Source organism: Schistocerca cancellata, chromosome 1 (assembly GCF_023864275.1).
Source record: "Schistocerca cancellata isolate TAMUIC-IGC-003103 chromosome 1, iqSchCanc2.1, whole genome shotgun sequence".
Classification (NCBI taxonomy): Eukaryota; Metazoa; Arthropoda; class Insecta; order Orthoptera; family Acrididae; genus Schistocerca; species Schistocerca cancellata.
The window spans coordinates 1108551938-1108574513 of NC_064626.1; the positions used below are offsets into that span (position 1 = coordinate 1108551938).

The following is a 22576-nucleotide window of genomic DNA, read 5'->3' on the forward strand; positions in this document are numbered from 1 at the left end:
GTGATATACGATCAACCTGGTTCTGTCATCAAAATCCAACATCAGCTTTACGTACAATATACATCTGGGCAAGTGGATTTTTCCTAAGCAGGTATCACAACAAAAATCGAAATTGTGTTTAAAATACAGTAGTACCCCGGATTTACGTGGTAGATGGGACCGAACGGCAACCAAGAAAGTCGAATTCACGTAATACAGGGGCAATTTTGCATATAAATACATACAAGATATGTTCAGTTGGAACGAGAGACTAAAGAAAACAATGCAATTGACAAGAAAAGTGTACGACGATACAGTAAATTATATTACAATGCAGTATTGTGCATTGCAACAACATAAAGCAAAGTTATTGTGACGTACAAGGCTTCATAAAATGTAACAATGTCGTCTGACGAGTAAAATTTTTTTCTTTGCATGCGAAATTTACTTGTGGCAGGCAAATAAATTTTTTCTTCCCGTTCTATAGCAAAAAAATGGTTCAAATGGCTCTGAGCACTATGGGACTTAACATCTATGATCGTCAGTCCCCTAGAACTTAGAACTACTTAAACCTAACTAACCTAAGGACATCACATACATCCAAGCCCGAGGCAGGATTCGAACCTGTGACCGTAGCAGTCGCGCGGTTCTGGAGTGAAGCGCCTAGAGCCGCTCGGCTACTGCGGCCTATTTTTTTAAAAAAATATGTAACTCTTCTTCAATTCATCTTAGGCCTCCCGTCAAGCTTGCAACCGTCATTTGATTTTCTGGGTCTAAAGAAACAGGTTCAACATTTTCTAGTGCTCATGCATCTCTGTGGGTTCGTCAGTTGTCAGCTCCTGATTGTGTGAATCCAGCAGTTCTAGAACGTCATTACCATCGACGTCAAAATTTAATTCTCTGGCAAGATCGACTTCTTCTCAATCACATTATCAATTTGATCAGAATTTGGTGCTGATTCCCCATGGGTTTCCATTGCGGAAAAAAGGTAGCGGTTTTTTCGAGGCACCAATTAAAGTTTTTTGTGAAATTTCATTCAAGATTGTTCACTAATTCTCAAGGCATCTAAAACACTGAATTGCTTCCAAAAGTCTTTAACAGAGAGCTCGTTGTTTAGTCTCACAGTTTCATGTAATGCTCAAACGCTGGTCTCGCGTATAATTGAGGCGGCGTAAGTTGGTACCTGACAGTTGCAGTGGGCTGTGCGCAGCAGGGAATTTGGATTTTCTGAGCAAAAAAGTAAGAGAAGTTTTAATTTACAATTAGCAGCTGCATTCGCACCAACCATCACCGTCAGTCCATCTTTGGCGTCTTTAAAACCCGAAAGGTTATCCCTTTACACACGATAAAAGTTCTTATGGGTATCTTCCTACAGAACAGACCAGTTTCATTCATGTAGGTTGAACATGGTATAGCCACCGTCTTCAATCATGGACTTCAGTTTCGTTGGAGAGAGTGAGGCAGTCTATTGGCGCGTTCCGCCTCTGCTTTCCGCGATGATTTAACATTGTTACCATCTGAGTGATAACACTTGATTTCAACGACTGAGCACTTTTCACAGCTTCGAGAATTTTCTCTTCACCATTTATAATTGTTCTGACTGTTGGTTCCCGTAGATCAAACTTCTCTGAATGTTCACAGATTTTAATTTTTGCATGGAAATTTTTCTTGTTTGATGCAGACGAATCAGTTCTTCTTCGTTTGGATGACACAGTTCGAATGTATCAATCAAGCCAGTCTCATTTATCAAAACAATGCCGCGCGAAACACGTCCGAAGACGTCGTGACCTGAACACTGTGTGGGGGGAGTGGAGGAACAGAAGTACTAGGCGCTGTAACAGACGAATCGCGGAATCCGGATTTGCATCGAGTCCGTGCGAAACAATGTGGCCGGTATATGCGCTATCAGCAGGGCACGTGTGGGGAGAGCGGTATTGCTGGGGGTTACGAGCAGGCGCTATAGGGGAAATGCCGTTATAAACTGAAGCCCAAACTCATTTTTTTTAATATTACGTGGAACCCCTCCGTGCCGACACTTGCGTGGTGACCACTCAAGTTCTGTAACATCTCCTTCAGCCAGTATCTAAAAAGAACTCCGCCGAAAATGCAAAAATAGCAGCGATTTATTTTTACCTGGTTTGTTAACCACTTGTAACTTTGAAGAAGCGTCATGAATGGCGAATTCTGAGTAAAATCTACACATTTCTCTTGCTGCTATGTTAAAATTTGCTTATTTTGGCAAAAAACAGGAGTTTACAATGTCACTTCACTAAAATGTGCAAACGCCATTGTGAGAGAGTCCTGAAACAGTGGTTTATTAAGTGAGGATCTGAGGAAAAGTAAAGTCATGAAGAAGCACATCCTCAGTACAAAAATAAACATGTATCGTCTTGTTGTTGTTGTTGTTGTGGTCTTCAGTCCTGAGACTGGTTTGATGCAGCTCTCCATGCTACTCTATCCTGTGCAAGCTTCTTCATCTCCCAGTAACTACTGCAACCTACATCCTTCTGAATCTGCTTAGTGTATTCATCTCTTGGTCTCCCTCTACGATTTTTACCCTCCACGCTGCCCTCCAATACTAAATTGGTGATCCCTTGATGCCTCAGAACATGTCCTACCAACCGATCCCTTCTTCTAGTCAAGTTGTGCCACAAACTCCTCTTCTCCCCAATCCTATTCAGTACCTCCTCATTACTTATGTGATCTACCCATCTAATCTTCAGCATTCTCCTGTAGCACCACATTTCGAAAGCTTCTATTCTCTTCTTGTCCAAACTATTTATCGTTCATGTTTCACTTCCATACATGGCTACACTCCATACAAATACTTTCAGAAACGACTGCCTGACACTTAAATTTATACTCGATGTTAACAAATTTCTCTTCTTCAGAAACGCTTTCCTTGCCATTGCCAGTCTACATTTTATATCCTCTCTACTTCGACCATCATCAGTTATTTTGCTCCCCTTTACTACTTTAAATGTCTTATGTTGTTCCAAAATCCACAGCATTTCTAATTTCACCAGCTATCTATGACCCTTAAAAATTACATTCTTTCATCGAAAAAGATTGTAGTTAGTGGGATAACACAGTATATGATGAAGTTTTGCATAATAACAATAGGGCAAACTACTCTCGTGCTTGCGGGCTATTATTTGCCAAGATCTCATATCGATATCTCAAACTTTATGAAATATGAGAAATGTGGATATTTCACTCTGGATTTATCACTGGTGATCGCGATCGCTATTGGGTATGCTACATCATACCACTTTTCTCGAGATTGGTAACAGACAGAGACCTCCACCTAAGTCTAAAGAAAAATTCAAAATGTTAGCTAAATTTCATACGCAGCAACATGTTAGGTACACTACTGGCTATTAAAATTGCTACACCACGAAGATGACGTGCTGCAGATGCGAAATTTAACCGAGAGGAAGAAGATGCTGTGATTTGCAAATAATTAGCTTTTCAGAGCATTCACACAAGGTTGGCGCCGGTGGGGACACCTACAACGTGCTGACTTGAGGAAAGTTTCCAACCGATTTCTCATACACAAACAGCAGTTGACCGGCATTGCCTGGTGAAACCTTGTTGTGATGCCTCGTGTAAGGAGGGGAAATGCGTACCATCACGTTTCCGACTTTGATAAAGGTCGGATTGTAGCCTATCGCGACTGCGATTTATCGTATCGCGACATTGCTGCTCGCGTTGTCGAGATCCAATGACAGTTAGCAGAATATGGAATCGGTGAGTTCAGGAGGGTAATACGGAACGCCGTGCTGTATCCCAACGGTCTCGTATCACTTGCAGTCGAGATGACAGGCATCTTATCCGCATGGCTGTAACGGATCGTGAAGCCACGTCTCGATCCCTGAGTCAACAGATGGGGACGTTTGCAAGACAACAACCATCTGCACGAACAGTTCGACGACGTTTGCAGCAGCATGGACTATCAGCTTGGAGACCATGGCTGCGGTTACCCTTGACGCTGCATCACAGACAGGAGCGCCTGCGATGGTGTACTCAACGGCGAACCTGGGTGCACGAATGGCAAAACGTCATTTTTTCGGATGAATCCAGGTTCTATTTACAGCATCACAATGGTCGCATCCGTGTTTGGCGACATCGCGGTGAACGCACATTGGAAGCATGTATTCGTCATCGCCATACTGGCGTATCACCCGGCGTGATGGTATGGGGTGCCATTGGTTACACGTCTCGGTCACCTCTTGTTCGCATTGACGGCACTCTGAACAGTGGACGTTACATTTCAGATGTGTTACGACCCGTGGCTCTACCCTTCATTCGATCCCTGCGAAACCCTACATTTCAGCAGGATAATGCACGACCGGATGTTTCAGGTCCTGTGAGGGCCTTTCTGGATACAGAAAATGTTCGACTGCTGCCCTGGCCAGCACATTCTCCAGATCTCTCACCAACTGATAACGTCTGGTCAATGGTGGCCGAGCAATTGGCTCGTCACAATACGCCAGTCACTACTCTTGATGAACTGTGGTATCGTGCACGGGCAGCTGTACCTGTACACGCCATCCAAGCTGTGTTTGACTCAATGCCCAGGCGTATCAAGGCCGTTATTACGGCCAGAGGTGGTTGTTCTGGGTACTGATTTCTCAGTATCTATGCACCCAAATTGCGTGAAAATGTAATCACATGTCAGTTCTAGTATAATATATTTGTCCAATGAATACCCGTTTATCATCTGCAATTCTTCTTCGTGTAGCAATTTTAATGGCCAGTAATGTATGGCCATTAACGAAACGATGGACACATTATCATGAAGCTGACTGACAAAGCTGTACATACTACAAAAATGAAATTTTTTTACCAAATACTTTCCGTAAAATCATTTGAGAAAGATTGCAGGGCGTGCGCCTCGACTCTGTCATCGCCGACCGACCGAAAGGTGGTAAAAACTGTCGGCCTCCCATTCCGAACAGACGAATGAACTTCCCCCAGCGCTTCGAACGAAAACTGGTCACTGCCCATCGGCCAGCGTATCCTGTGCGGACTCCAAAACGGGGTAGCCTATGTCGGGGTATTACTGTACTGCTGAAATCCTGCTGAATGTAAAAGGTGGTCAGCCTTGCTTCCGCCGTTTTTTCCCCAACATTTTAGGCTTTAATGAAACAAATTGGTTACACGTGTACCATTCAAAGTATTTTCCATCGCTGGCCACTACTTTCTCCCATCTTTCGGTCAGTGTACGAATCCCGCGTCGAAAAAATTGTTCATCTTTTGAAGCGATCGACGAATCGATCCAATTTGTGACTTCTTCATGAGATCGGAAGTGTTGGTCAGCCAGGCCATGCACCATTGATCTAAACAGGTGATAATCAGAGGGAGCAATGTCTGGAGAATACGGCGGGTGGGGTAGAGCTCCCCCAGTTTAACGTTTCCAAGTACGTTTTAACCTCTTTTGCAACGGGGGGTCGAGCGTTATCGTGCTGCAAAATCACTTTATTGAGCCTCTCGCTGTATTGCGGCCGTTTGTCTTTTAATGCTCTGCTCAAATGCATTAATTGCCTTCGATAACGAGCACCTGTGATTGTTTCACTTGGTTTTAACACCTCATAGTATACGATGCCGAAAGCTGGTCGCACCAAATGCAGAGCATGATCTTGGAGCCGTGAATATTCGGTTTGGCCGCCGATGTCCAGCAGGGCCGGGATATCCCCATGATTTTTTTGCGTTTTGGGTTATCATAATGAACCCATTTTTTGTCCCCGGTCATAATGCGATGCAGAAATCCCTTCTGTTTTTGCCTCTGAAGCAACTGTTCAGAAACACACAAACGCCGTTCAACGTCTCTTCGTTTCAGCTCACACGGAACCCAAGATCCTTCTTTCTGAATGTTGCCCATAGCCTTGGGACGTTTTGAAATGGCTTGCTGTGTCACTCCCACTAATCGTGTCAATTCTTCTTGAGTTTGAAGCGAGTCTTCACTCAGCAATGTCTCCAATTCTGCATCTTCGAAAACATTCTCTTTCACCACTATGCCGGTCTACGACGTTAAAATCACCGTTCTTGAAGCGTTGAAATCACTCACGACACGTTGTTTCACTAACAGCGTCCTCACCAAACGTATCTGATAGCATTCGATTAGTCTCAGCTGCTATTTTTCTCATATTGAAGCAAAACAGTAATGCCTTCCGCAAATTACGAGAATTAGGCTCGTAACGTGACATTTTCAATCAAGGTCAACTTTAGGATGCAGACACAAATCGACTAACGTTTGAATGAGGTTATATTGACCGACGTCCAAGCTAACTGCCTGACGTTTGCGATCTGTTTCTTTCGACTGCTGCTTACCGTTGTTGCCACCTATCGGCAAACGGTGGAAGCAAAGTTGTACACATTTTAACAATGATCATTGAGAAAGATTAATACAGTTTGAACAGTCCTCAGGTTTCAAACATTTAATTCCGAGAAAATTCTATGGTGGCATGGGAGAATTTCATGGTACTCTGTGCTTACTTTCCAAGTTAAGACAACACTATATGAGCATTTTAAATTCCACAGCTATCCTAGTCCAGAACAATGACGTAATGACTGCACTAGGTTTGATAATGTTAGATGCATACGAAGCTGTGTTTTCCAAGAAATGTAAAAATATGTGATTAATGAGGTCAACCGAAGTCAGTCAAGCCACACAACACCGGCAAATAACGAAATGCAAAGATCAGAAAATGAACAATCAGATAGTGTCAGTTGTGAGTAATCCATCTTTTTTTTGAAGCGTTCCTATTGATTTCATTACTCTTTGTATGGAATGGGCAATGTTAAACATTGACACAAAGAACTGTTTGTAAATTTTGGTATGATTGGAAAGGCTTTACTTGCCAACCATAGACGTCAGTACTTACGTTTTCGAAAGTATCGCAGCTCATTTGTGACACCTATATCTCTAATTTTTGAGTTAATTGCTGCTTGAATGGTCTCAGCATCCAGGACAGTGAAGTCAGCTCTGTTTTCTGACACTAATCTTAAACAATCCATTCTGAAAAAAGACGATCTCATACAGTCTACGTTGCAGCTAACAATACTTTTCAAATTTGATACATTTATTAAATTTGTGTGTACCTGCTGTTACCAAGCACACACTTTGCTTTGCTCTGGCCGTCTTCAAGAAGCTGACAGTATTTCTTTGCTCTTGTATCGCCGCCAGGTCCTTCCACCACACACATTCGATCTGAAACACAATGAAGGTGACACTTTAACCCACTGCTACCACTATAACAACACATTTTAGGCTGCTACTCTTTCAGTCTCAGATATGAGTGCCTTAGGCTAGAGAAACGGACAGAAGACGAGAATTAGACCCGAGTAGCAATAGTACATTGCCTGATAATGGATAAGTGACGTGAACTAATGCAGACTTTTTCTTTTTCACTACCGTAAAACGGTGTGAATAGAAACAGCAGGGTGAATAGAAACAAAACTTCATGTACAAAATTACTTTGAATACTATAAGGTAGTACTGGACATTAATTTTAACTATTGAATAGAAACAGTAGGGCGAACACAAACAAAACTTCATGTACACAATTACTTTAAATACTACAAGGTAGTACTAGACTTGCGAGGAAATTATGTATTGTTGCGTTGGCAGCATTGGAGGTTGATGTTTATCCTTGTGTCTGTATCGATAGTTTTTCAGTTGTTTTCCTACCTACTTTGAACTTCTCTATAAGTAAACATGTATTCTACGTATGACAGTTACTGGCATTGTAAGTACTAGGTACAACATCTATATAAAACAGTAAGGGCTGGATTTTGTTTCACTTTCAATGAAATCAGAACTGTGAATTTTCAAATTTTTTTGGGTTATGTTTATAAACTTTGCGGCGTGTTTATATCCACCCCACAATACCATCCACCCCACAATACCAAAATCTAAAAAAAATCTATTTAGTATGCCATATTAATCTATATATATAAAACAAAGTCGGGTTTGTTACAACACTTATAACTCGAGACCTGCTGGACCAATTTTCATAGTTTTTGATTTGTTGGATTTGTCTCCGCCCCGAATAGCAGAATAAATCTTAAAAATAATGAAAAATTGACGAATAAAAATTTTCATGGTTTTTGATTTGTTGGATTTATCTCCGCCCCGAATAGCAGAATTAATGCAATTGATGATGGAAATGGTGGCTTATTTTTTTTTGGATGCCCCCGGTGGAACTGGGAAGACATTCCTCTTGTAATTGATTTTGGCCACTGTACGTGCGAGATCCGAAATTGCGGTAGCAATTGCTTCTTCTGGAATAGCGGCCACATTGTTAGACGGATGCCGTACGGCTCACTCAGCTTTAAAATTGCCATTAAACCTTCAAACTACTGAACAACCGACATGTAACATTTCGAAACACTCCGCAATGGCCAAAGTTTTAGTAGCATCAAAAATCATCATATGGGACGAATGCACAATGGCGCGCAAACGCGCATAGGAAGCACTAGACCGAACATTAAAAGATCTGCGCAATGAATCGAGGTGTTTTGGTGGTTCAATGATTTTATTATCTGGCGATTTCCGACAAACACTACCAGTAATTCCAAGATCTACTGCTGCCGACGAAATAAACGCTTGCCTCAAAGCATCAAATCTGTGGCGATATGTAAACAAACTTCAACTGTCCGTAAATATGAGAGTTGCATTGTTGAACGATCTATCTGCTGATGATTTCTCGAAGCAATTGCTGACTATCGGTAATGGCCGTGTTCCTGTTGACGAATCGAGCGGTTTGATTTCATTTCCTCCAAATTTTTGCAATTTCGTCTCATCAAAAGACGAGCTTATCAACAAAGTATTTCCGGATATCATTGCTAACCACAAAAATACTAAATGGTTAAGTGAGCGAGCAAATTTGGCGGCTAAAAATAAAGATGTAGATGACCTCAATTTTATAATTCAAAATCAAATCATAGGTACTCTGTATTCATTCAAATCTATCGACTGTGTAACAAACGAAGAAGAAGCCACTAATTATCCAACTGAATTTTTGAACTCCTTGGATGTGCCTGGTTTACCACCGCACAATTTACAACTGAAGGTTGGCTCGGTAGTCATCATGCTTAGAAATTTAAACCAACCAAAACTGTGCAATGGAACGCGTTTGGTGATAAGAAAACTGATGAGCAATGTGATTCACGCGTCGATACTTAAAGGAAAATTTAAAGATGAGGAAGTTCTTATTCCAAGGATTCCGATGATCCCAACAGATATGCCCTTTGAGTTTAAACGAATTCAATTCCCGATTCGTCTTGCCTTCGCCATGACGATCAACAAATCACTGGGCCAATCCTTGACTATTTGTGGCCTCAATCTAGAAAATGCGTGTTTTTCTCATGGTCAATTGTACGTGGCATGCTCACGTGTCGGCAAACCATCCGCATTATTTGTTCTTGCGCCTGACCAAAAAACAAAGAATGTCGTTTACCACAAGGTGCTTGAATGAAAATCCGATTAATGAATTAATCAGAGTGTATCCCAACCTGCACAACATAGTTTTCAATGATTTTTTTCTGACGTGTTTGAAATACTTAATTATTATTATTTTTTAAATTTTTATTCTCATTCTGTATGTATTCATCATCATTCATCAAAATAAAATACTTTTATACTTCTATCTATATTAATATTATTTTGTATCATTGTATTACGTTCATCAAAGCCTAAATTAGTTCAGCTAAAAGGTAACACGACATTCATTGACTGTTAGGCGGTACGAAGTTCGCCGGGTCACCTAGTACCATATAGTTCTCTAGTTATGTTACATGCACAACTAACATATTTTCCTTGTTTCAGAGTTGCTGTTCAAACATGCCACTTAAATACAACCCTATCATAGGAGGTGGATACAAAAAACACAGACCTAATCGTATAAACAATGCCCTCTCTGACATCAAATCGGGAGTTTGCTTGCGGGAAGCAGCTGAAAAACATGGGATTCATTGTAGCGTACTATACAGACACCTAAAAAGAGGTGCCAACGTTAAACGTCGGGGTGGAAAAATTGCCTTTTCTTTTGAAGAAGAGAAGCTGTTTGTAGACAGATTGAAAATATGCAGCGAGTAGGGCTATCCTTTGACTTTAGAACCTTAAGACTTCTAGTAAAGGATTATCTGCACAGAAGGGGGAAGGAAGCGAGAAGGTTTACGAATAATCTCCCTGGTCGTAATTTTGTGGAATCACTTATGAGGCGATACAAAGATCAATTAGCAGTGCGAATGTGCCAAAACATAAAACCCTCCAGAGTTGGTGTTACACCAGAAACTTCAACAGTTAATTCAATGAACTGTCAAAGTAAATGGAGAATGTGCCGCCGTCTAATATACGGTATGGCTTCAGCAGTGAAAATACCTAATTAGTCACTCATGTTATAAAATACCTGATTATCTAGATTCAAGGGCTGAAAATCCTGTTAGCTATATGGCAAAGAGATGTATTCAATGTAAAGTTGGATGGTAGTTGTTAGTGTGTCATAAATATGACGCCATTTCTACAGACGTAGATAATTATTTTTTGTTGAAGTAAAGAGAACTATGTTATCAAGTAAATATTAAGCTACTAATAACAAATTAGCACCAGTTATTTAACAGAAATTTTCTGCAAAACAGTGGCTTTCCTTCATATTTACTATGTTGCATGGTGTTAATGCAGTGTACATCTCATTTGTTTAATGTTGATGTATTCCTTGACTTGTTCCACATCCTTTAACATTTGGCTTTATGGGATATGTCGAACACGATGGATGAATGAATTAGAAAGTTGCCGCAGTGGCCGAGCGGTTCTAGGCGCTTCAGTCTGGAACCGCGCGACCGCTACGGTCGCAGGTTCGAATCCTGCCTTGGGCATGGATGTGTATGATGTCTTTAGGTTAGTTAGGTTTAAGTAGTTCTAAGTTCTAGGGGACTGATGACCTCTGATGTTAAGTCCCATAGTGTTCAGAGCCATTTGAACCATTTAGAAAGCTGTTCAGTTTTGACTAGGAAATAGTAAAAAAGTAGCCATACTGAAAGAACTATCATGATATCCTCTCTGAGGTAAGAATAACCATGTAGCTATAGGATAACTGGAACGAGGTGTGAACCAGTCTCCTCAGTAGACTGCTTTCAGTGTGGTGTTATTGATGCACCCATCTGCAAAACTGAAATGAAAGTTTTTCGTCTATCATCGAGAAAAACTTTTATACAAGTCCACGCCAATAACTGGATAAATAAGGATGCATTGCTCACCCAAATCTACCTTGCTGAACTGACTTTATTCTGTACAGACGTAATTGGCGCAGCAGAATGATTTAGACAAGAATCTGGTATTGTTGCACTCTATCATGTGATGCTGATTCGAATTCCATATTTTGAATGGTTCTGCTACATCACGTTGATGAGTTTCAACAAACTAATAGAGAGGGGGTAGGGGAGAGAGGGGGCGGTAGAGGCGTGTGACGACGAAACATATTTACTTAGTTACTGATGTAGACTACCGAACTTTCAGCGCGGAATGCGGGGAGGACTGCTATTTCGTTGATATTCAACGAATTTGCTAATCGGATAATCTGGGTTCACTTTTTGATACATGACAGTAGAAGCCCTCTAGGACAGGTGGACCCAGTAGCATATACCGACGGCGAAAACGCATTCAGTTACTTAGTTTGTAACATGCAGATCGCCGTATCTGGGTCTGGTTATCTTCTCGTAAAGTTCGTATACGGCACTATAGGCCTATGCATTAGGTTGGTGCATAAATTCATGGCGTTTTTGTTTTGCATGTTGGTATTTCGGCTGCTATGGGTTTATTCACTGATGTCATTTTTATTTATAGTTCACTGTTGCTATCTGAGTTTACGTGTTGTCTTTTTGTCATTTGGAGATAATGAATGGAGCTGTGGACGCTAGTAAATGAAATGCCAAGTGGAGAAATCGGGACATTTCCGACATATTCTTCTGTTTGAGTTCAACGGAGGAATGACAGCAGCGGAGGTAGCCAAAATCATTTGCGCCGTGTATGGGGATAAAGCCACTGGACAGAGCACGCCAAGAAAATGGTTTTCTCGTTTTAAGGAGAATTGTTTCGACAGTAGCGGCTCTCCACGTTCAGGAAGACCTTCGGGGTTCAATGATGATCGTTTAAAAACATTAATGCACCGTGGTTGACGTCAGTGTAATCGAGAACTGGCAAATGTGATGAACTGTGGTCATTTCACCATCGTGCAACATTGACATGCAATGGGGAAGGTTAGAAAATCGGGCGTATGGGTACCGTATGCTCTATACGTGCATCTCCGCTTGCGCGTCATCAGTTGGCTCGTGAACAACACTGACCATTCCAGTCCTGGCCGTCACTGGCGACGAGAAATGACGTCTTTATGCTAACATAAGTAAAAGAAAAGAATGATTGAGTCCAAACAAAGCAGAAAATCCCCGCACCCACAAAAGCTAATGTTATGCATCTAGTGGAGCAGCGCCGTTGTTGCGCGCTACGACATTCAGTGTCAGCAACTAAGACGTCTTGCGGACACAATCCAAGAACAACGGTCAACAAGATGCTACTCCACGATAACGCCCGCCCTCATTCTGCAACACTGACAAAAAACACTAAACAGCATGTCAGTTGGCAAGTCTTTCCGCACCCACCTTATTCACCCTACCTTACGCCCTCAGATTTTCATCTTCTCCGCTCTTTATCGAAAAACCTTCAAGGAACTTTCTTTCCGGATATAAATGGGCTTCGAACATAACGCTAGACGGGTTCTTTGCTTCAAAATCACGTGATTTCTAGAGTCGCGGAATACAAAATCTATCCCAACGATGGCAGACTGTTGTAAATAGTGAAGGAAAATATAGTATTGATGACCAAAGTCTTTGTTGTGTTTGTTGAACTTTTGAAAGAACTCTAAGAACTTATGCATCAACCAAATAGTTCGAGAACAAAGTACGGTTCCCAACGTTGTCCGTAGATTTAAGTGGCGACGGCTTTTATTAACTGTAGAGATCGCCGTATTTCACTGCGGAAACCAGTCAGGTTTATTGTAAGATTTCAAACATTTTTAGCGGCACTATGCTCTTTTGCATCGACCTGTTGTTCTGTTCCTTCAGCTTCAGGCCGACGGATGGATAGTCGTTGAGGAGATGCTGTTTGAAGCAGGAGGTTTAATGTTTAACATCCCGTCGACAACGAGGTCATTAGAGATGGAGCACAAGCTCGGGTTAGGGAAGGACGGGGAAGGAAATCGGCCGTGCCCTTTCAATGAGACCATCGCAGCATTTGTCTGAAGCAGTTTAGGGAAATCACGGAAGACCTAAATCCAGGATGGGCGGACGGGGATTTGAACCGTCGTCCTCCCAAATGCTAGTCCAGTGTGCTAACCACTGCGTCACCTCGCTCGGTACTGTTGGAAGCCTCTTGGTTCATATGGGCGGTCAGCCGCTCAACAGTTGCGTGTCTATTCGGCTCGTACATATCTCTACAGCCGCCGTTCACCAGCGTTATCTAACGGCCCGTGTGTAACATCGAAAATGTAGGATGCATGGACCTGCTACCGATATATAACTTTTTTTTCTGAATTGTATGTAAATATTTGTAATTTAAATGCTTTCTTTTAATAAGTAAGGGCATTGCTTCACTGTATGTGTAAATTTAGGTAGAAGCCTGTTGACGTTTCATTGTATTTATCTGTGTCTTACTGTGAAACTTATAAGCTCTGGGAAAAAGCCGAAGGAACTGTTATTTGCATCGACTAGCAACGATAATAGCAGTGCTTTTGCGTTGTACAGTCTTTGGGGAGGGAGCTGTTGCACGGAGCGCGCGTAGAAAGAGGGGGACGGGTTCCAGCGCTTGTAGTGTGCGGAAGTGTGGTGTTAACACTCTCGCGGTAGAGAGTACCATTTTCGGCGGCATCATGTACGCGCCGGCCAGATGTCTAGTAGCAGGCGTACGGACAGTGGACGGGCGGAAGAAGCTGTATTAATTACGATTGCCCGTTCCTGTAATTAGTCGTGGCTCCACAAGATGCTACCGTCTTCAACAACAGCAGCAGTTCCAGCAACACAGTTTCCTCGTTGGCTCCGAGTTTCGTCGTATGCACAGCACTGAAGTAAGACTGTTCATTGGTAGAAATTATTAACAGCTAACCCAGCTGCACAACTGAATGTGATTTGATTGATAAAATTTATGTAAATAATAATCAGTTAAACTCAGGGCGATTGTGTCCTCATTGACCCCAGACATTGTTACCAAGCAGGATCCTTGTTCCTTTTTTTCCTTATATGCTACCTGAGTGTCATAAGAAACAAACTGAATAGTTACAGCCAGTTTATTAATGAATAATTTCACTTTTAAGAATTTCAGCCTCAGTCTACTTTCGATTAACTGTTGTACAACAGAGGTTTCAGTATGTGACTAAAGTAAAGCAATTTCATTTTTCAAGTTTGAGAAACAATCACTGGAAAAAATCCAAATCTAAAGAAATGCACAAATTGAGAGTGCAGAAATTTTATTTATTTTACATATAGCTTGGAGCACATGGCTGTTTGGTTTGGTACGTATTCTAGTGTTTAATTCTGTTCAAGTCAGTAAAAAAGGCTCAGTTGTTCAGACAATAATATGAAATCCAATTTGCAAAATAAGTAACGGCAAAGTAAAAAGTGCTTGCTTTTTTTCTAAATTTCTTTGATGAGGTTATGTTGAGGCCACTGAAAGTCATTGTTCACGTAACGTAGTTCAGTACTAACATACAATTTTATTACATATTTTCAAATCATTACTGGATTGCGTTTTTCAAAATTTAATGCCGAACATAACGTAAGAATGACTTCTCAGTTTTCTTTATCATTACATACTCACTTAAAATTAGTGTCCTTTTCGTTCATTATGTAACTTTTGGATTATTGATCAGTGGTACCCCTTTTCTGTCCAGTGTTGTTCGTGAGTGAATGCACAAAATAACTTTCATTTTCCAAATTATAGCCCTGTTCACTTTAATTAATTTTTATTTTTAATAGACTTTCCATCAGAAGGGTCGGTTGTACACTTTCCTCCTACTTATCGGTATCATTTCTTCGGGGAAGATAGCCTTACCCAATTAGAAAAAATCCATTAGGCATACACGCGATCCACGGTCATATTTTATATTGCAAGCAGGATGGCTGATTAGTAAGAGGGAGGTTACACGTGGAGCACCACAGTCGCCTAGAACTTAGAACTACTTAAACCTAACTAACCTAAGGACATCACACACATCCATGCCCGAGACAGGATTCGAACCTGCGACCGTAGCGGTCGCTCGGCTCCAGAACCGCACGGCCTAGAACCGCACGGCTGCTCCGGCCGGCACATAGCTTGGATAGCCCCATTTTGCCATATGCAGTATACTTTAACCGTGGCGGCACATGAACAATTTACAAACTTAGCCGCGCGGGATTAGCCGAGCGGTTTAAGGCGCTGCAGTCATGGACTGTGCGGCTGATCCCGGCGGAGGTTCGAGTCCTCCCTCGGGCATGGGTGTGTGTGTTTGTCCTTTGGATAATTTAGGCTAAGTAGTGTGTAAGCTTAGAGACTGATGACCTTAGCAGTTAAGTCCCATAAGATTTCACACCTTTTTACAAACTTATCCGTTTCTTTACAAACTTATCCGTTTCGAAAGTACTTCCACCCTTGGCCCAAAAACCAATGATCATGCCCGTTTGGGTGTCAGAGAAATCGCTTCTCTCCGCATAATAACGAGTAGCTCTGTTTTCCGCGTCCCCCCCCCCCTTTATGTACCCTCCACTGCTAGTGCTGCCACCTGCCGTGTGCGAGTGGATATTGCACGTTGACATTGAACATAAGCGGTGGTCAGATTAATACGACTGGACCGTTATCTGCCGAGAGCTTGGTCACAGTGCGTCCGATCTCTTTCGTCAGTTTATGGCGGGATGGAGGAGGTTGGGTAGCTCAGTTATTGGAAGAACCAGAGAAGTTTCACGAATATACAGGGTGATTCAAAAAGAATACCACAACTTTAAAAATGTGTATTTAATGAAAGAAACATAATATAACCTTCTGTTATACATCATTACAAAGAGTATTTAAAAAGGTTTTTTTTCACTCAAAAACAAGTTCAGAGATGTTCAATATGGCCCCCTCCAGACACTCGAGCAATATCAACCCGATACTCCAACTCGTTCCACACTCTCTGTAGCATATCAGGCGTAACAGTTTGGATAGCTGCTGTTATTTCTCGTTTCAAATCATCAATGGTGGCTGGGAGAGTTGGCCGAAACACCATATCCTCAACATACCCCCATAAGAAAAAATCGCAGGGGGTAAGATCAGGGCTTCTTGGAGGCCAGTGATGAAGTGCTCTGTCACGGGCTGCCTGGCGGCCGATCCATCGCTTCAGGTAGTTGACGTTCAGGTAGTTACGGACAGATAAGTGCCAATGTGGTGGCGCTCCATCCTGCTGAAATATGAATCGTTGTGCTACTTGTTCGAGCTGAGGGAACAGCCAATTCTCTAACATCTCCAGATACTGTAGTCCAGTTACAGTAGCACCTTCGAAGAAAAAGGGACCAAAACCAGTGCTTGAACCAATTTCAGACGATAAGGTTTCATAACTAACCTTTTTCGTAGGACTCTCCATACAGTTGATTGTGGAATTTGCAGCTCTCTGCTAGCTCTGCGAGTCGATTTTCCTGGGCAGCGAACAAATGCTTGCTGGATGCGTGCTACATTTTCATCACTCGTTCTCGGCCGTCCAGAACTTTTCCCTTTGCACAAACACCCATTCTCTGTAAACTGTTTATACCAACATTTAATACACCACCTATCAGGAGGTTTAACACCATACTTCGTTCGAAATGCACGCTGAACAACTGTCGTCGATTCACTTCTGCCATACTCAATAACACAAAAAGCTTTCTCTTGAGCGGTCGCCATCTTAGCATCAACTGACGCTGACTCCTAGTCAACAGCGCCTCAAGCGAACAAATGTACAACTAAATGAAACTTTATAGCTCCCTTAATTCGCCGACAGATAGTGCTTAGCTCTGCCTTTTGTCGTTGCAGAGTTTTAAATTCCTAAAGTTGTGGTATTCTTTTCGAATCACCCTGTATTACAACAAGAGAGAAACTTTCTGTTACCTACTCGAGATGATTTGTGGTGATATTGAAGAGCGCAACTTAAAATACAGTCCAACAAAATACACATATGTCACTTAACCTGAAATGTCTGTCATTCAGCACACGTGTGAGAGACAGACATGAATTTTAGAATAAGATACTCTGATAACCTTAAGCACTGAAAAGTGGAAACACCTAGGCCTTCACCACATCTGCAAACCACCACATAACGGAATCCTCAACCTACTGGCATAAAAATAGACATCTCATGCCTAACTACGACAACCCAAAAAATATCTACAGTAGCTTTAAGCTAAGATACGTCATCCTTCTAATTTTATCCCGATGTGATATTGCCCGTTCTCGATGTCACGAACTCTTCCTTTCCTGCGCTATGCTTATTAGTTTCTCACAGTCCATCTTTGGTATGCGAGAATGTCGGGCAATTCGATCTAAGAGAACAAACGGATCTGAATTTCACCGATCGTCGTTCGAAGGGTGTAGGATCGGGCGATAAGATCGGCTGGAATGTGACCGCACGCGTACTGGCGTACTGATTTGTAAAGATCGGTGATGTCGGTCGTCGGCAGAATCCACCGATGCCACTGTGACCGCAGCCTTAGACTTGCAGTGATGTAGATTCTGAGCTCAAACGTAATGAGGTATCTCAAATAGAATGACCTACTCCACGCCAACCAGAACTGATTCCGGAAAACATCGGCCGTGGGAAACCTACCTCGCGCTTTTCTGAAGCAACACCCTGAAACCCCTTGAATGGAGAGACATCAACAGATGTAAAGTGACTTCAGGTGTGGTCCAGGAAAGTGTTTAGGGATCCTCGCTGTTCGTGTTGTGTATTAATGACCTGAGGGACAATGTTAATGGTAACTTCAGATTTTCCAGGAAAGTGTTTAGGGATCCTCGCTGTTCGTGTTGTGTATTAATGACCTGAGGGACAATGTTAATGGTAACTTCAGATTTTTCGCAGACAAAATGGTTCAAATGGCTCTGAGCACTATGGGACTTAACTTCTGCATCAGTCCCCTAGCACTTAGAACTACTTAAACCTAACTAACCTAAGGACATCACACACATCCATGCCCGAGGCAGGATTCGAACCTGCGACCGTAGCAGTCCCGCGGTTCCGGACTGCGCGCCTAGAACCACTAGACCACCGCGGCCGGCTTTCGCAGACAATGCTGTTATGTGAATAAACATTCAGTCAAGTCAAAAACTTGCTTCCAATGCTCAAAAAAGAAAAAAATTTGCTCTTCAAAAAGCGAAAAAAGTAGTATTCTATGACTACAATATCAATGAGTCACAAATGAAATGTGTCAGCTAACCTGGGTGTAGCAATTTGCAGGGATTACATAGGCACAGTTGTATGCAAAGCAGGTAGCAGGATACGGTTCTCTTATGACCCAGGATAGTATCCCCGGCAGACGCCAAAAATTCGTCCAAGTTCTACCTTGGCAGCTCCCGGAAGGTGAACTGCCTGAGCCAATGACCAGTAGACTGCCAGCTAGGGGAAATTGCTGAGCGAGTTGCAGCAAACACGGAAGCTGTCGCAGTAGGGGGAGGGGAATGGCCGAATGCCCAGGTCTGCGAGCGAAGCACAATGACATCATGGAAGCCGGTCATATCGTTATACTAGTGACAAAGCAGAGTTTCGTAAGAAAGACAAGACTACGTACAGTGCAACTTTAAGTATTCAGGTTTCGTGCCAGCAGAAAAGAGCCTTTGAAAGGTGAAGTTGTAAAAGTACGAAGTCACTAGGAGAGCTGATAGCGAAGGAAAAACCAGGGCCGGCTGCTGTGGCCGAGCGGTTCTTGGCACTTCAATCTGGAACCGCGCTGCTGCTACGGTCGCAGGTTCGAATCCTGCCTCAGGCATGGGTGTATGTGATGTCCTTAGGTTAGTTAGGTTTAAGTAGTTCTAAGTTTAGGGGACTGATGACCTCAGATGTTAAGTCCCATAGTGCTCAGAGCCATTTCAACCATTTGATTTGAAAAACCAGGACACACGATATCACAGCCATCCCCACCGCCGCAAACAGCACTGGAAGCGCCAATGTAAATACCCCACTCTTGTTAACAAATGGGTGATTGGTGAGTGATGAGTGCCGATTGCTGACTGCCCAACGCATAGTCCCAGCCCCTGTGCCAATTGCAGCTACCCAGTGAGGGGGGAGGCTATAGAGGTCGACTCTTGGCACAGCTAGCTGTCTCCGTTCGTCTACAGAACCACGAGTCTGGCTGGAAAGATGCTGGAGCTGCACCGCCAACTTCCGAGGCTACACTTATGGGTTGTAGAGGCCACCATCACCCAGCAGGTCTGCTGGAGGCTGAACTGCAAGATCTGGACGCCGTCCATCATCCGTGTTCGAGTGGGCGGGCGCTGTTACTACTCATGCTGTTGCTACAGCAGACACAGATGATGCTGGCTCCTGTTTCCTCAATTGGGGGCCGAGAGTTGAGCCCTGCGAGTCAGCGAGTACTTCAGATGGACCTGGGGTGAGACTACCGAGTGCAAATCTTAAACGTCCACGACAGCACTTTGCAGATTGATGCAGAGAACTGGAGGCCACTGGAATCGGCGGGGCAACGGCCCCGCCGTGACGTTGCAGCCGGCACCTGAAGCTTCACTGTGCTGGCGATACATCGAGATGAACTCACGCCTGCTTTCTACTGCCGACGAGGTGTTTCTACTGCTGACGAGGCGCTAATTTACTAGCCTGTTTGTAGCACAGCGCTTTGGAATACAAACTTTATTTCTGCCTAATGAATGTGTTATTGACAATAATGTTTTCTTGGTGCTCTCGAGCATAATTAGGACCTCAACACTGTGTCCTGATGACTGTAGGAATATGGGGCTGGACCCCTATAGTTCTTTGGTAGAATATTAGCTCAATGCATTCAGTCTACAAAGGACGTTGCTTACAAAACTGTCCTGTGATCTATGCTAGAATATTGCTGAAGTTCGTGTGGCCTGACAGAGGCGATACTGAACTTATACAAAGAAGGGCGGCACGAAATGTGACACGTTTGTTTGGCCCATCAGAAAGCATCATGGAAGCGCTAAAACCTGGCAGATGCTTGAAGATAGTCACGAACTTAACTGAAGTGCACATCAATGCGTTTAAGCAATCATCCCATGCTCCACATGTAAACGAAATTGGAAAAAGTCCTACTAAGTAGTACAATGGAAGTTACTCTCTGTCATGCTGTTCACAGTGGTTTCTACATCTACGTCTAAATATGTACTCTGCAAGCCACCGTACGGTGAGTGGTGCAGGGTACCTCGTACCGCTATTAGTTGTTTTCCTTCCTGTTCCACTCGCACATAGAGTGAGGGTAAATCTGAAACGTCCCCTTAGAAAAATTATTGAATTACTGTGCTGATAAATCTCTTACACTATTTGATTTTCAAACAGCTGAGCAAAACTGAACGTACTCAGACATTTCGCTCTTTACCTATTCTGATCAACACTAAACTGACACACACTATTTTTTAGCGCAACGCCATATGACTTTCAATAATCCCTAGAAAAGAATGGTCCTGACTAACATTAACCTATACCTTTTACAAATCACTTACCTCACAAAAATCTTCGTTACTCTAACTACTGCAATACAGCGAGCGCCACTACTGCCAGCTAAATAAAAGATTCAAACTACTGAAGGTACTAACTACTGATGGGCATAGTTAGCAAATGAAAGATTTTGATAGAGAACAAACAATGTACTTACCTTAATAGTGTTCAAAAGTCATAATATATATAGCAGTTCATGACATCCATTCTTACAAATTTACTGTTTCTGATGGACACACGTCCAGATCATCCGCTCTCAAAAATCCGCCATCTCACTTCCCCACATCCACCACTGGTGGCGGCTCACCTCCAACTGCGCAACGCTACGTGCTGTTAACAGCCAACAGCCCAACACTACAATAGCGAATATTACAACAATGCCACCCAGCCACAGACTGCACACAGCACAGCCAGTGATTTTCATACAGAGCGCTACGTGGCGTTACCAATAAGAAAACCTAAACAGCCTACTTACAAAACGACTGTCTATATGCCTCTGTATGAGCTCTAATTTCTCGTAGCTTATCTTCGTGGTCTTTACGCGAAATGTATGTTGGTAGCAATAGGATTGTTCTGCAGTCGGCTGCAAATGCCTGTTCTCTACAATTTTCTCAGCAGTGTTTCTCGAAAAGAACGTCGCCTTCCCTCCAGGGATTCCCATTTGAGTTCCCGAGTCATCTCCATAACTTGTGTTGCTCGAACCTACTGATCACAAATCCAGCTGTCCGCTTCTGAATTGCTCCGATGCCTTCCTGCAATCCGATCTGGTGCAGATCCCAAATACTCGAGCAGTATTCGAGAATAGGTCGCACCAGCGTCCTACATGCGGTGAACCACTGTTTTCTAAAATTCTACGAATGAAGAGAAGTCGACCATTCACCTTCCCTGCCACAGTTCTCAGATGCTCCTTCCATTTCATATCGCTTTGGAAAGTTCCGCCCAGATGTTTAAACAACTTGACTGTAACGCAAGGCACTAGTAGCACCGTATCCTAAAATCACAGGTTTGTTCTTTCTACTCATCTCTATTGCCTTGCATTTTTCTACATGTCGAACTAGCTGCCACTCATCACACTAACGAGAAATTTTGTCTAAGTCATCTTCTGTCATCAATCACTGACCTTCGACACCTTCCAGTACGCCACAGCATCATCAAACAACCACAGAATGCTGCCCACTCTGTCCGCCAGATCATTTATGTACGTACAAAACAATAGCTTATCAAAACTAGACATGATTGTGTTATTGGGATTGCCACGATCGTTCTTTTAATAAAAATATGGCATTTCAGTCTTTGACTGCTATTTTTTATTTTTAATGACCGGTTTCAGGCTAGCTGCCCATCTTCAGATCTGTTACATAAAGTTAAAAATATAATTAACAAGAGAGATATAGTTACTGACAGAACTATCTTAGTTTACAAAAAGAATTTTTGGAATGTATTAAATGCCAACTTACCATATATTGCAGTTACAGAGTAAACTGTCAGTACAAAACTATTGGTTCGCTGTCATAACTAAAGAAATTTTTAATCTGTTAAAACCGTACATCAAAGTTTGGAGAAACCTGATTGGTAAAAGTAAAAAGTGCCCTTTATCTGTAACAATTGTGCATATATACTTAGATGTTAATTTGCGAATATACTTTTTAATAATAAGACAATTTTTAAAGAAATAACATATGAATTTTTTTTTTTGAGTTGATCATGAACTGAAATAATTTACACAAATTTAAAAATTTATAAAAAACTTAAAAATATAATTAAAACATATAAATATTTTTTCGAAAATGTGCGATTCCTCTTCTTTGTATTGATTGGTGGTGGAGAGGATTTCCTTACGTCAGAACGTATACAGCGCCACGCTAAGTACTCTTCCGCCG

General features: G+C 42.4%; 1 protein-coding gene across 1 annotated transcript in view; it reads right to left on the bottom strand.

Annotated features, from left to right (window-relative positions):
- Nucleotides 1–22576, bottom strand: part of LOC126092047 (transferrin) — a 173379-nt gene that overhangs the window by 41687 nt on the left and 109116 nt on the right. Inside the window, exons 2-3 of the mRNA XM_049907456.1 lie at nt 7084–7192; nt 6867–7000 (exon numbers count right to left, since the gene is read on the bottom strand). Of these exons, the coding sequence (XP_049763413.1) occupies nt 6867–7000; nt 7084–7192 (243 nt within the window). The remainder of the gene's footprint in view (nt 1–6866; nt 7001–7083; nt 7193–22576) is intronic.